Genomic DNA, 13,055 nt, shown 5'->3' with positions numbered 1-13,055 from the left:
AGATAACCTAGGATGATATTCAGTTCATTTACAATCCTACTGCAAATCTAGACTGTAAGCTCGTCACGGGCAGGGACTGTGTCTACCAACTCTGTTATACTGTTATAATGTAGTCTCCCAAGTGCTTAGTATAGTGCTCTGCAACACACAATAAGAATGATTGATTGATCTGAATAAGCAATTTACCATTTTGGTCAGGTTAAAGTTATTATCCCAGCCATAGAACTCCACACAGAGAGAGTAACCTGAAAATGTCCCTGTTTCACAGTTCAAAATGCATCAAGACTCAAATAGGTGATAGCCAAAGGGCTCCTCCAAAACTCCAAAATCAATCAATGGTATTTAGAGAAGCAATATGGCCTAATGGATAGAGCATGGATTTGAGACTCAAAAGGACCCAGGTTCTAATCCCAGGTCTGTCACCTGTCTGTGCTGTAAACTGGACAAATTCACTTAAATTATCTGTGTTTCAGTTACCTCCTCTATAAAATGGGGACTGAGACTGTGATCCCGATGCGAGAGAGGGACTGTGTCCAACCAGATTAACTTGTATCTGCCCCAGAGCTTAGTAGTGTTGGACATAGCACTTAAATACCATAAATATATATAAATATATTTACTGAGTGCTTACTATGTGCAGTGCACTAAAGTAAATGCTTGAGTACAATCCAACAGAATTAACAGACACATTCCCTGACCAAAATGATCTTACAAAATGACTGTTTTTATTAAACACTTTTCTAGCGCTTTTTGGGGATGCTTGAAAATAACTGAAACTTGATCATACTAATAGTAAGGATGAGATGGATAATGGACCAAATATTCATTCTATGAGCAAATGACGCAACCTAGGTAAATAAGGTAAATTTATTTATTTAAAAAGCTCTTTTTAATACACTGGCTTCCGAAAGTGTCCCATAGCTTCCCGTGGGTTTTAATTCTGGTTTATCCACTTGTCTACTGTGTGACCTGGGGCAAATCACTTCACTTCTCTATACCTCAATTACCTCATCTCTAAAATGGGGAATTAAGACTGTGAGCCCCGTGCGAGACAGGGATTGTGTCCAACCTGATTTGCACGTAACTACCCCGGAGCTTAACAAATACTGTAATTATTATTATTACCACTATTACAATGCAGAGGCAAAATGCAGAGGCAAAACCCATCCAAGAAACCACTCCCGAATTCAGTTCTCTTGGCACCCCATCACTTCACCTCTAGCTCACAATCCTTCTCTTGCTTCAGAGCAGCAGTGAGTTCTCGGAGTTTTTCAGAGGACAAGCTCCCATCAGGAGATTCCATTCGAGACTTTTCCTCTTGGAGGTGCTGAATTAAAGCTTCTTTACTCTTCAAAGACAGTGTCAGCTCTTCTATCAGTCTAAAAAGCACAAGATTGAGAAAATTAATCTGAAAGTATTCACTGAACCCTCTGTGGCAACAAAAGCAAGGAAATGCCACATCTTTTCAAAAAAGGAGATGCTGATAAATCAGCATAAATGGAACCTAGTGATGATGACGAAGGTATTTGTGAACCACTTACTAAGTCAAGCAAAGTCTTAAGCGCTGGGGTAGAAGCTAATCAGGTTGGACACAGTCCCTGTGCCCTGTGGGGCTCATAGTCTTCATCCCCATTTTACTGATGAAGTAACTGAGACACAGAGAAGTTAAGTGACTTGCCCAAGGTCACACAGCAGCAGACAAGTGGCAGAGCTGGGATTAGAACCCAGGTCCTTCTGACTCCTAGGCCTACACTCAAGCCCCTAGGCTACGCTGATTCATCATCATCATCATCATCAATCGTATTTATTGAGTGCTTACTATGTGCAGAGCACTGTACTAAGCGCTTGGGAAGTACAAATTGGCAACATATAGAGACAGTCCCTACCCAACAGTGGGCTCACAGTCTAAAAGCTGCTTCCATATGGTTTTCATCCTGAAGTTTTCAGGATGACCCACGCTATTCCCAGCAATCACAGAAGGACGGAAGCACAAAATCCTACTTACATGTTGACATAACATCAAACTGGAAGGACACCTTTGGATTTAATTCTTTAGCGTTTGGCCCCAATCTTGAACTATTTGGAGTGCAAAATGACAGTGCTAGCATTTCAGCTGGCAGCTAACTCTCAAATCAAGTGTCCCTAATAAAACAAACCTTAACGCTTTCGTTTTCTCCCTTGGGATGACCGAGACCATTTAACTCTCTGGGGCCAAGATCTTGTTCAGTACCGTTTATCGACTTTAGAGGCCACCTGCAAATTTACTGCACTTTATAGATGATAGCAGAACCCAAGCTGATCCTACCCAATTGTAGCAGTCTAAAGTTCATCCTTAAATGGCTCCAGATGGCACATTAGGGCCTTCAAACCCATGGTAATAGTTTGATAGAACAGCCTAACCATTCTTTCTGAACTGCAATAAAATCAACTTGCTAAGCAATTCAATAGATGTCCGATACGCAAGGTTCACTGCCAATAAGCAGGTGAGTCATTCCGGACCCCATCAAATGGAGGGAAATTGGCAATTATTCAAAGGATGATCAACTGAACAATTAATGGTATTTACTGAGCGCTTATGGCATGTAGGGCACTCATATCACTAACCCACAACCCTGGATAATCTCCACAAGTACATTTCCTAAGATCCTGTTCTCGAGCTACGGAGCTCTGTTGGTGGAATTCCAGATATCTGTCTGACCTCATTCTTACCTGCTTCAATCTGTCCCTCTCCCCTGCCCAACAATAGTTGTTCTTCTTTATTCACTCCCAAACCCACTGTCCCCCACCAGCTGTTCCAGACAGACACCTCCTCAAATCTTCTGCCCCTCCACCCCCGCAATCTCTTACCCCTAATGACCTGACCACATAATTCATCAACAGAATTGAAACCATCAGTCATGATCTCCCTAAATTCTCCCCTGCTCCTCTCCAATCCCCCCTCCTCCTCTGCCCTCTTTTGACTCTCCTTGTATTTCCTGCAGTATCTCGAGATCTCTTGCCTCCTCTCAAAATCTACCCCCTCCACCTGTGCTTCTGACCCCATCCCTTCACACCGTATTAAAACTCGACCCCTCCCTTCTTCCCTCTTTGACGGCTATCTTCAACCGTTCACTTCATTTATTCATTCAGTCATATTTATTAAGCACTTACTGTTAGCAGAGCACTGTACTAAGTGCTGGGGAGAGCACCGTAAACAGACATTCCCTGCCCACAACAAACTTACAGTCCAGATGGGGAGACAGAGATTAATATGAATAAATTACACTTTCAAATAGCATCCACCCCACTGCTTTTCTAATATGCTTACATACCCCATACCCTAAAAAAAAAAAAAACCAACTCCCTTGAACCCATGGCTCCCTTCTTCCATTCCTATCCAAACTTCTTGAGAGAGTTATTTACCCCCTACCCACCGTGGTCTCCACTTCCTCTCCTCCAATTCTCTCCTTGATACTCTCCATTTGGTTTCCACCCCTTCACTCCATAGAAACAGCCATCTCTAAAGTAACCATTGACTTTCTTCTCAGAGAATCTGACGGCCTCTACTTTCTCCTAATCATCCCAGACATCTGAACTGCCTTCGACATTGTAGACCACCTCCTTCTCCTTGAAACTTGATCCAAGTTTGGTTTCAATGACACTGTCCTCTCTTGGTTCTCCTCTTATCCCTCCGACCACTCCTTCTCAGTCTCTTTTGTAGGCTCCTCCACTGCTTCCCACCCTCTGACAGTAGGGGTTCCGCAAGGCTCAGTACTGGGTCTCTTTCTATTCTCCATCGACACCCACTCCCTTGGAGAACTCTTTAGCTCCTATGGCTTCAACTACCATCTCCATGTGGATTATTCCAAAACCTACATTTCCAGCCCCAACCTCCCTCCTTCTCTGCAGTTTCACATTTCCTCCTGCTGAGACCTCCAACATAACATGCCCAAAACAGAACTCCTTATCTACCCACCCAAACCCTGCCCTCCCCACAGTCTTTCCTATTGCTGTAGACAATACCACTATCCTCCCTATCGCACAAGCCCATAACCTTGGTGTTGTTCTCAACTCATCTCCCATTCAACTTGTATATTCAATCTGTCACCAAATCCTGTCGGTTCTACCTTCGCAACATTGCTATAATCCGCCCTTTCCTTTCCATCCAAATGGCAATCATACTGATTCAAGTATTTATCCTATCCTTCCTTGACAACTGCCCCTGCCTCCTCACTGACCTTCCTCCCTCCTGTCTCTCTCCTCTTCAGTCTATACTTCACTCTGCTGGAAGGATCATTTTTCCTCAAAAAAGTTCAGTCCACGTCCCCCACTCCTCAAGAACTTCCAGAGATCACCCACTCACCTCTGCAGCAAACAGAAATTCCTTACCTTTGGCTTAAAAGCACCCATTCAGCTTGCCTCAACCTATCAATCAATCAATCATATTTACTGAGGCCTTACTGTGTGCTGAGCACTGTACTAATGGCTTGGGAAAGTACAAAGTACAATAAGGCTGGTAGACATGTTCCCTGCCCACAAGTCTACAGTCCTACCTCACCTCACTTATCTCTTACCACAACCCAGCCCATACACTTCACTCCTCTACCACCACTTACTCACGGTGCCCTGATCTCGTCTATCTGGACGCCAGCCCCTTTCCCACATCCTACCCATGGTCTGAAACTCCTTCCCACTCCATATACACCAGACCACCACTCTCCACACCTTCAAAGCCTTATTAAGGTCACACCTCATCCAAGAGGCCTTCTCCAATTAAATCCTTCCCTCTGCTCCCTCTCCTTTCTGTGTCATCTACGAACTTGGATCTGGGACCTTTGGGCATTTGATATTCACCCCACCCTCAAACCCAAAGCACTTATGTACATATTTGTAAATTATATAATGTAAGTCATTAATTTATATTGTGTCCCTCTAGACTGCAAATTCATTGTACTGTACTCTCCCAAGTGCTTAGTACAGTGCTCTGCACATTGCAAGTGCCCAATAAATACCAGTGATGATGATAATTGGTGATGCAATACAATACACTTGGCAAACATGCTTCCTGCCCACAAGGAGCTAACAGAATAAAGGATAATCCAGTTGATGGTTACCCTAAGTGCTCGCTACTTCTCTCCCTACTGATGCCCAGATTTGGGGCATTTCTTGGGTCGTTATCTACTCCTCCAGTGGGTGGGAAAGGAAAAAAAAGAAGGGGAAGAAATATGAAATCAGTCTCTTTTAGACGCTCTAGCAAAAGGTTTAATGAGAGGAGGGTGAGATGAATGTTCAAAATGAAAATTCAGGATTATATCCGATTTATTTTATCCAGGCTTTTACTGTATTCCATTTTCTTGGATAACATAGTTGGATTAGGTTCTGCTTTAAGTACTGTGACAAGAAGAAACAGATTATCCTTGGAAAAGAAATCTCTCCAAGATAAAGGTGCTCTTTAGCACACTGAAACTGCATTTAGAAAGCAGGAGGAGAATAAAAATTCTGCCTTTAAGGGCAGGACGCAGGACCAGATGGCCTTCTTCAACTTTAAGCCATCCAGTTATTCGTCTTGCTTCTTAGGCCCCTCAAATATTAACTCGAATATGAGAAGATTCTCAAAGAATGGTGGTAAGGCAGGACTGATCACCGCACAAGGAGCCTACAGGAAACAGAATACATGTGATGTCTTCCTTCTGGAGCCCTCCTGGAAGGTTTATATGGGTCTGTCTCTAGGAAAGGCAAGTGCTCAGAGATTTTAATCTGGTGATACAGAGGGCATCAAGGAAGGGTTGGAGAGAAGACAGTGAAAAATGGGTGAAGAGCTAGGAGAATTGTGTGCACGTGTGGGGAGGGTGTTGATTTGGATTTCTAAGGTCAAGAGAATTGTCTTAAGCAAAAGATTTTTAAAAACTACCTTTAGAGTCTGGGCATTAACCAGAGAAGCAGTGGAGTTTTTTTTTTTCCTTTTTAAACTGCATTACACTAACAGACTGCATGATGAAAGGCAACATGCTTCACTGGCCCTCTAACAGGAAACTGGCTTCTGAGTTTTAATTCCAGAGTTTGCTACCAATTGACCGTGGACTCCTGGGTAAGGACTCTCTGAACATTTGTGAAGCCAAGGTAATATTGTCATCCTCTTCACAAGCACATAATGAGGAAAAGGAAAATGACTATGGGGCATTTTTCTCTTAAAATACTCTACGGAAAATAAAAAGAATGCCAAGTTCTTAGGCACTGCTACTGATTTACTGTAATGAATTTTTAAAATCAAATTATGAGAATCATTTTTTGAACGAGATAAAGGTCAGACCTGTCTTTTTCTTCCAGGGCTGGGACTATGTCCAGATCTCTCTGATGAGGATTTTTCGCAAATGAAAGCTTCTCTTCCACACTCATTCTCAGAACCTTCTCCTTCTCTGCAATCGCAAATGCCTTTTCCGCTTCAGCTTGGGCAGCTTTAACGTCCTAGAGTAAAATTAAATGCATATGATGCAATTTTTCAATACAATTGGGAACATTTTGAAAGGAAATTGGATTAAAATATAAATATTTATGAGTTTCTCTAGCACATTTCCCCTCTCAGAATTGTCCTGTACATGGTAAGAATTGGTAATAAATACATTTGCCAGCTATATTTTCCTATAACTCTTGTATCCAGAACTATAATAAACATTTTCGAACAAAAAGTCTCAATTAATTCTCAAAAAGACCTTTCTTTTGCCGAGGAAAAAAAAAACCCGTCGATATTTACAGCTTCAATGAGTACATGAAAGGTGTTGCCCATAACCCTCAAAACCATCAAAAATCCAGAAACAAATTTATTTCTTTCCCTCCTCACCCCTAAATGCATTAGGTAATAACAATGGAATTTTAAACAATGCTACATCTTCGCAATGATTTAGATCATGATAAATCATACACAGTCCCAGAGGTCTTAGGGAAGCTAGTAGAAAAATAGCCCAAATCTCCCTTGAAGGAAAAAAAATCAAAGATTGGGCCATTAATAGGAAAAAAAAAATCATGTGCTAATCAAAGTAACTTGGAAGTGACTTTAATATTGCCTGCCTCTAACAGAGGTCTGCAAGGAATGCCGTTCATAACCAGGAACCCATACAAGAGAGACACACGGAGATCAGTAAAAGTGCCGGGGTTATTATCCACAATATATCACTCGCTTTTCTCCCCAAAGGGAGCTTCATATCACAAACCCTGAGTCACGGATGCCCGACCAAATTGTACTAAGATGTTTACTTCTGGCTATGAATGAAATTAATCTGAACTCCCAAAATTCCTAAATTGATTAACCCATGCTTCGATGCTGTTATTTGGAATTATTTTTTCCTTACCACTTACTGAGAAAAAAAATTCCCTTGGCTGTGTAGACCATTCATTCATTCAATCGTATTTATTGAGCGCTGACTGTGTGCAGAGCACTGTACTAAGCGCTTGGGAAGTACAAGTTGGCAACATATAGAGACAGTCCCTACCCAACAACGGGCTCACAGTCTAGAAGGGGGAGACAGACAACAAAACAAAACATGTGGACAGGTGTCAAGTAAGGGACAGGAATGAATTACCAACCCAGGGGAGACCCAGCTTGAAACAAAGGAAAATACAGAAAACTATAGACAATATTGTACGTGGTAAGAATTGGTAATAAATACATTTGCCAGCTATATTATCCTATAACTCTTGTACCCAGAAGTGTAATAAACATTTTTGAACAAAAAGTCTCAGTTAATTCTCAAAAAGACCTTTCTTTTGCCGAGGAAAACAAATTGCCTATATAGACAATATAGACAACAGCAGGCATTGCTGAAGCTTCACTACTCTATGAAGTTTTTACACTTGCCTCTTCCAAAAGACGTATTCTTCCTGTCAGAAGGTCTTCTACCTGCTGCAACTTTTTCCGAGCCTCTTCTTTCACACACTGAATTTCTGAGCCGCCACTTTCGGTCAAGCTCTCCACTGCTTTGCTGCAAAGAGACAGTAAAGGCACCAAACATTAAGAGGCGATACTATGATTATGATCATAATTAACACTTATGAACTACAGAATATCTACTGAGTCACAAAATGCCTGTCACAAATATCAAAGGGGCTGCAGAGCAGCACAGAGTTAATAAAAAATAACAGAAACAAGGACAATTGGGCCAAAAGCAAAGAAAATAAATCTGGAGAGATTAAGGGAGTGTTTAACGCTATCTCTTCTGCCAACTGTTGCCTAGAAAATACTTGGTATGGCACAATGCACAATTAATCCATCTGAGTGCTATCTAGCATGGAAAGAATGAAGTCTCCTGATTACAAGCAAATACTGGGTTTCAATCAGCAGGTTTTACAGCTATGAGTCACTCTATACATAAAACGCCAAAGTTTTTTGTTTCTATACCAGTGGGAATAAGCTCTCGGTTCGAGGAATTAGGCCTAAAATCTATGCCCCTGTGACATGAAGCTACCCATCCTGTTGTTTCTTTAATGAGAAAATGATGATCTTGAATATGAATAACTGAGAGGCATGTTCCCTGGACATTTCTTATCTGATCAAAAAGAGTGGTCTCAGGTCTTTGGCAGAGTTACACTCCCTGGACAGAAAATTAACAAAAGGAAGCGCTCAAACCAAAGCCTAATAAATAAGACTTAATATCAGAATCCTTCTCTCCGCCTGACCTACAAACCCTTAGAGGGTAAGATTATTTAGAGCAGGGATTGCATCTTTTATTTCTTTTGTAAACCCCATGTGGAACCTGATGATCTTATATCTAATCCAGACCTTCACACAGTTCTTGGCACAAAGTAGATGCTTAACAAATACCAGACTTATTCTTATCATCATTATTTTGTACATTTTTTTTTACATTCCCCAAGGGCCTGACACAATGCTCTGGCACACTGAGACACTCAATAAATACTATTTATACTAATACTACCTTCCATGCCCTCATTGCTGAAAGCATTTAGAACAGTGCTCAATAAATACCAATGATTAACTGAATTTTCTTGACCTTCTTCTGTAAAGACTGCCCTTCACTTGCTCTTTCCATCCTGAACATTTCTCATCAACTCTTTCCAAGCTAATTAAACTTTTTTTAAGGCCCAAACTTCTGGGAGTCAGAAGGTCATGGGTTCTAATCCCAGCTCTGCCACTTTCCGCTGCACAAGCTGGGGAAAGTCACTTCACTTCTCTGGCCTCAGTTACCTCATCCAGAAAATGGGAATTAAGACTGTGAGCCCCATGTGGGACAGGGACTGTGTCCAACCTGATTAGGTTGTATCTATCCCTGTGCTTAGAACATTGCTTGACACATAGTAAGCACTTAACAAATACCATCATTATTATTATTATTTATCCTCACCTCCATGGCTTAAGGACCAAGCTGCTCTCATTCATTCAACGGCACTTTTTGGTAGTTGCTGTTTGCTTTCCTGACATTTATAAAGTGCTTACTATGTGCTGAGCACTGTTCTAAGCACTGGGGTAAATACAAGCTAATCAGGTTGGACACAGTCCGTGTCCCACCTGGGGCTCAGTCTTAATCCCCATTTTACAAATGAGGTAACTGAGGCACAGAGAAGTGAAGTTGACTTGTCCAAGGTCACACAGCAGACTAGTGGAGGAAACTAGTTTCTGCTATATTTTGATAGTTTACAAATTACGACCGACAGAGCAGAAAACGCAGGCTTCAATTGTACTACGTCATTCATATTCAGGCTTCTTAATGCCAAGATGTGAAGCGGTCAATATTATAGCCGACATCAGGCTATAATATTGTTCAAGTTGTTCAATATTGAAACAAGTTGTTTCTCTGAAACAAGTTGTGCTTGTTTCAGAGGAGAGTAGTGTCATGGGCCCCACTCTTCCACAACAACTGACCAGGTTCAAAATAACCTACTTGAGGAGAGACGTGGCGCAATCAATCAGTCAATCAATGGTACTTATTGAGCACGTACTGCATGTAGAGCACCGGACTAAGCACTTGGAAGAGTACAATACAATAAAGTTGGCAGACGTGTTCCCTGCCCTCAAGGAGCTTACAGCCTAGATGGGGGGATGGAGAAATGCTTACAGCGTCAACCACAAGGTGCTAAACAAATACAATTTTTGGAAGCACTTACTCTCATCAAAGCTCATCACCAGAAATTCCATATGTTCTCTGTTCTTTCCTACAGTGTTATGGCCTAGGTCCAATTTGAGTAATTGTGCTTTCCTAGTCCAAGTCCCACCAGCCTTAGTTAGACCGGATAGTCTTTACTTTCCATTCTCTTCTGGGTGCCACTATGCTCTACTGGTTGCCATATTTTCCTCTTGAGGAGGCTACACTGCAAAAGTAAATGAAGCTTTTACTTTCTCTTTCTCTCTCTCTCTCTCTCTCCCCCGACTCCCGCCCTTTTTTGCTCACTCTTCCTCTCTCTCTCACACACGCTCCAAGGGTCTCCTGCTGCATAAAAGGCATTACATAAACATAAGTGTTCATTCTACAGCCTGGCCAAGCCTCCACTATCTAAGCCCCCAAAAAACTGCTTGGATTTTCGGGGTGGGGGTTGTCAAGCTTTTTTTGTTTGCTTTTAATAAACTCAGGAAGCGGCACTTACGAGGCTTTGATGAGGAGATGCTCCCTCTTCTGTAACTCACGTTTCAGGCTTTCCAGCTCCACCTTTAGCTCAATGTTCTTCATGGCAAGATTAGAAAAGAAAAGATACAATGTAGAAACACAATGAGGTGCACAAAACTCAATTGCAGAGAAATGCCTCAAGTACATATTGACTATGCATTGTCTGTAATACACAGCGGGTAGCTGCAAAACCTAATTAGCCTCAGGGTAGATTGGAAAGGGAATTTATTAAAGAGTCTGGTTTCCTCTACAGAAAGCCCTGCACTGCTCAAGTCTCAAAATAATCATGTAAATTTCCCAAGCTTCTAAAACTAAAGCATTCAAATACCACCATATAAATAAATGTCAAACAAGTGAGGTTGATTTAAAAATTGCTTGCCCTTTGCCAACCAAATTAAAGGCAATCCTGCAGTTTGTTTTTACCATTCCAAAGCAATTACTTCTGGTTGTTTACATTCCCGCATACAGTTGTCACAGCCATGGGAACATGTTTAATAAAAAAAAAAAAAAAAACAAACCAAAAAACATCTGGATAAATAGGAGACTCTGGCCTCTTGGCCTGTCAATCTTAAAAATCACATATATAACAAACACATTCAACCCAAAGAAAGAGCAGCACAACGTGATTTGTCTGTATGGAATAGCCAGAGCCTTTCTACTCATTTTTCTTCCTACTGCGAATGACCCGGCTATCAGGTTGTGGTAACAACCTGAAGGAAAAAAGAAATGAAGGATCCTTTGGGACAAATGAACATGCTCACAAAGGAGGGTAAAAGGAACTGACAGCCTAATCTCCAATCCCTTCCCCTGAAAGGTTCTGAAGCCACTGCCCTAGTTTCTGGATGCACTGTAGATGGTGAGCAGCTCATGGAACATTATCGCTCTCTTGACACCTGATCAGCAAGAAGACAACTTAAGTAATCAGTAAATCAATCACTGGCATTTATTGAACACTTACTGTCTAGAGCATTTGGGAGAGTACAAGAGAGCAATCAATCATCCAATGGTGTTTATTGAGCACCTACTGTGTACACAGCATGGTACTAAATCCTTGGGAAAGTACAATGTAACAGAGTTGATGGACATAATCCCTGCTCCAAAAGAGTAAGAGTCTTTGGGGCAAAGACAGATGTTAAAATCAACTACGGATAGGGGAAATAGCAGAGTGTAAGGATATATATGTAGATGCTGAGGATGGAATAGATATCAAGTGCTCAAGGGATGCAGATCTGAGTGTGTAAGTGGTGTAGGGGATAAAATGACTTAGGAAGGCCTTTTGGAGGAGATGTGATTTTAGGATGGTTTTGAAGGTGGGGAGAGTGGTGGTCTGTTGGATAAGAATGGGAAGGGAGTTCCAAATCAGGGGAAAGAAGTGGGTAGGAGGTCAGCAGTGCGATAGATGAGATCAAAGCACAGACAGTAGATTGGCATTACAGGAGCAAAGTGTGGGGGTTGGTTTGTAGTATGAGATCAGTGAGGTAAGATAGAGGGAGAGAGCTGATTGAGTGCCTTTAAGCCAATGGTATGGGATTCTTGTTTGCTGCGGAGGTAGAGAGGAGAGAAATAGGCTGAACTTCTTTTTCTAAGAAAAATGATCCAGACTGCAGAGTGAAATAGGGGCTCGAGAGGGGATTGACAGGAGGCAGGGAGGACAGCGAAGTAGCTGATGCAGTAATCAAGGCAGATAGGATAAGAGCCTGGATCAGCATGATAGCTGTTGGATATATGTTGCCAACTTGTACTTCCCAAGCACTTAGTACAGTGCTCTGCACACAGTAAGCGCTCAATAAATACGATTGACTGATTGATTGAAGAGTTAAGGAATTCTAGAGGAACCGTGAAGGTATGTCCAACTTAGTTAACTTGTATCTACCCCAACACTTAGACCTGTGTTTGACACATAAGGGCAGGGAACATGTCTCCTCATTCTGCTGTATTGTGCACATAGTACAGTGCTCTGCACATAGTAAGCACTCCTATGTGTATATGGGATGCTATACGTTACTCTACAACTGTGAGATGGTGGTAACAACTAGTATCATTACTCCCTGTACTATTACTCTATTCTTACCATATAATGCTGTATTATTAGTGTATTAAATGCTTGATAGGTACCAAATACCAATCTAACAATAGTAATAATTGTGGTATTTTAGTGCTTACTATGTGCAAAGGCCACACTAAGCACTGGGGTAGCTACGATATAAGTACAAGGGACATGGTATCTGTCCCACATGGAGCTTAGAGTGTAAGAAGGAGGAAGAACAAGTATTGCTTCTCCATTTTACAGATGACGAAACCGAGGCACAGAGAATGTAAGTGACTTACCCAAGGTTACACAGTAGGCAAGTGGTGGAGCCAGGATTAGAACTCAGGACTGTGCTTTTTCCACCAGGCCACACTGCTTTTCAGTGTCTTATTTCTGAGCAGTGAACTAATAATAATAATGATGGCATTTATTAA

At 41.7% G+C, this 13,055-nt stretch overlaps 1 protein-coding gene across 3 annotated transcripts in view; it reads right to left on the bottom strand.

The window, feature by feature from the left end:
- The window catches only part of CDK5RAP2 (CDK5 regulatory subunit associated protein 2), a 135,010-nt gene that overhangs the window by 86,761 nt on the left and 35,194 nt on the right, over positions 1 to 13,055 (bottom strand). For all 3 annotated transcript variants that reach the window (XM_038744556.1, XM_038744557.1, XM_038744558.1), the window contains 4 exons: positions 10,573 to 10,649; positions 7,832 to 7,955; positions 6,290 to 6,444; positions 1,217 to 1,379 (listed from right to left, as the gene is read on the bottom strand). In XM_038744556.1, coding sequence (XP_038600484.1) covers positions 1,217 to 1,379; positions 6,290 to 6,444; positions 7,832 to 7,955; positions 10,573 to 10,649 — 519 coding nt within the window. The remainder of the gene's footprint in view (positions 1 to 1,216; positions 1,380 to 6,289; positions 6,445 to 7,831; positions 7,956 to 10,572; positions 10,650 to 13,055) is intronic.

Source organism: Tachyglossus aculeatus, chromosome 4 (assembly GCF_015852505.1).
Source record: "Tachyglossus aculeatus isolate mTacAcu1 chromosome 4, mTacAcu1.pri, whole genome shotgun sequence".
Taxonomy (NCBI): Eukaryota; Metazoa; Chordata; class Mammalia; order Monotremata; family Tachyglossidae; genus Tachyglossus; species Tachyglossus aculeatus.
Note: the sequence above shows the minus strand (reverse complement) of the source record. Positions and strands in the feature narration are given on the sequence as shown.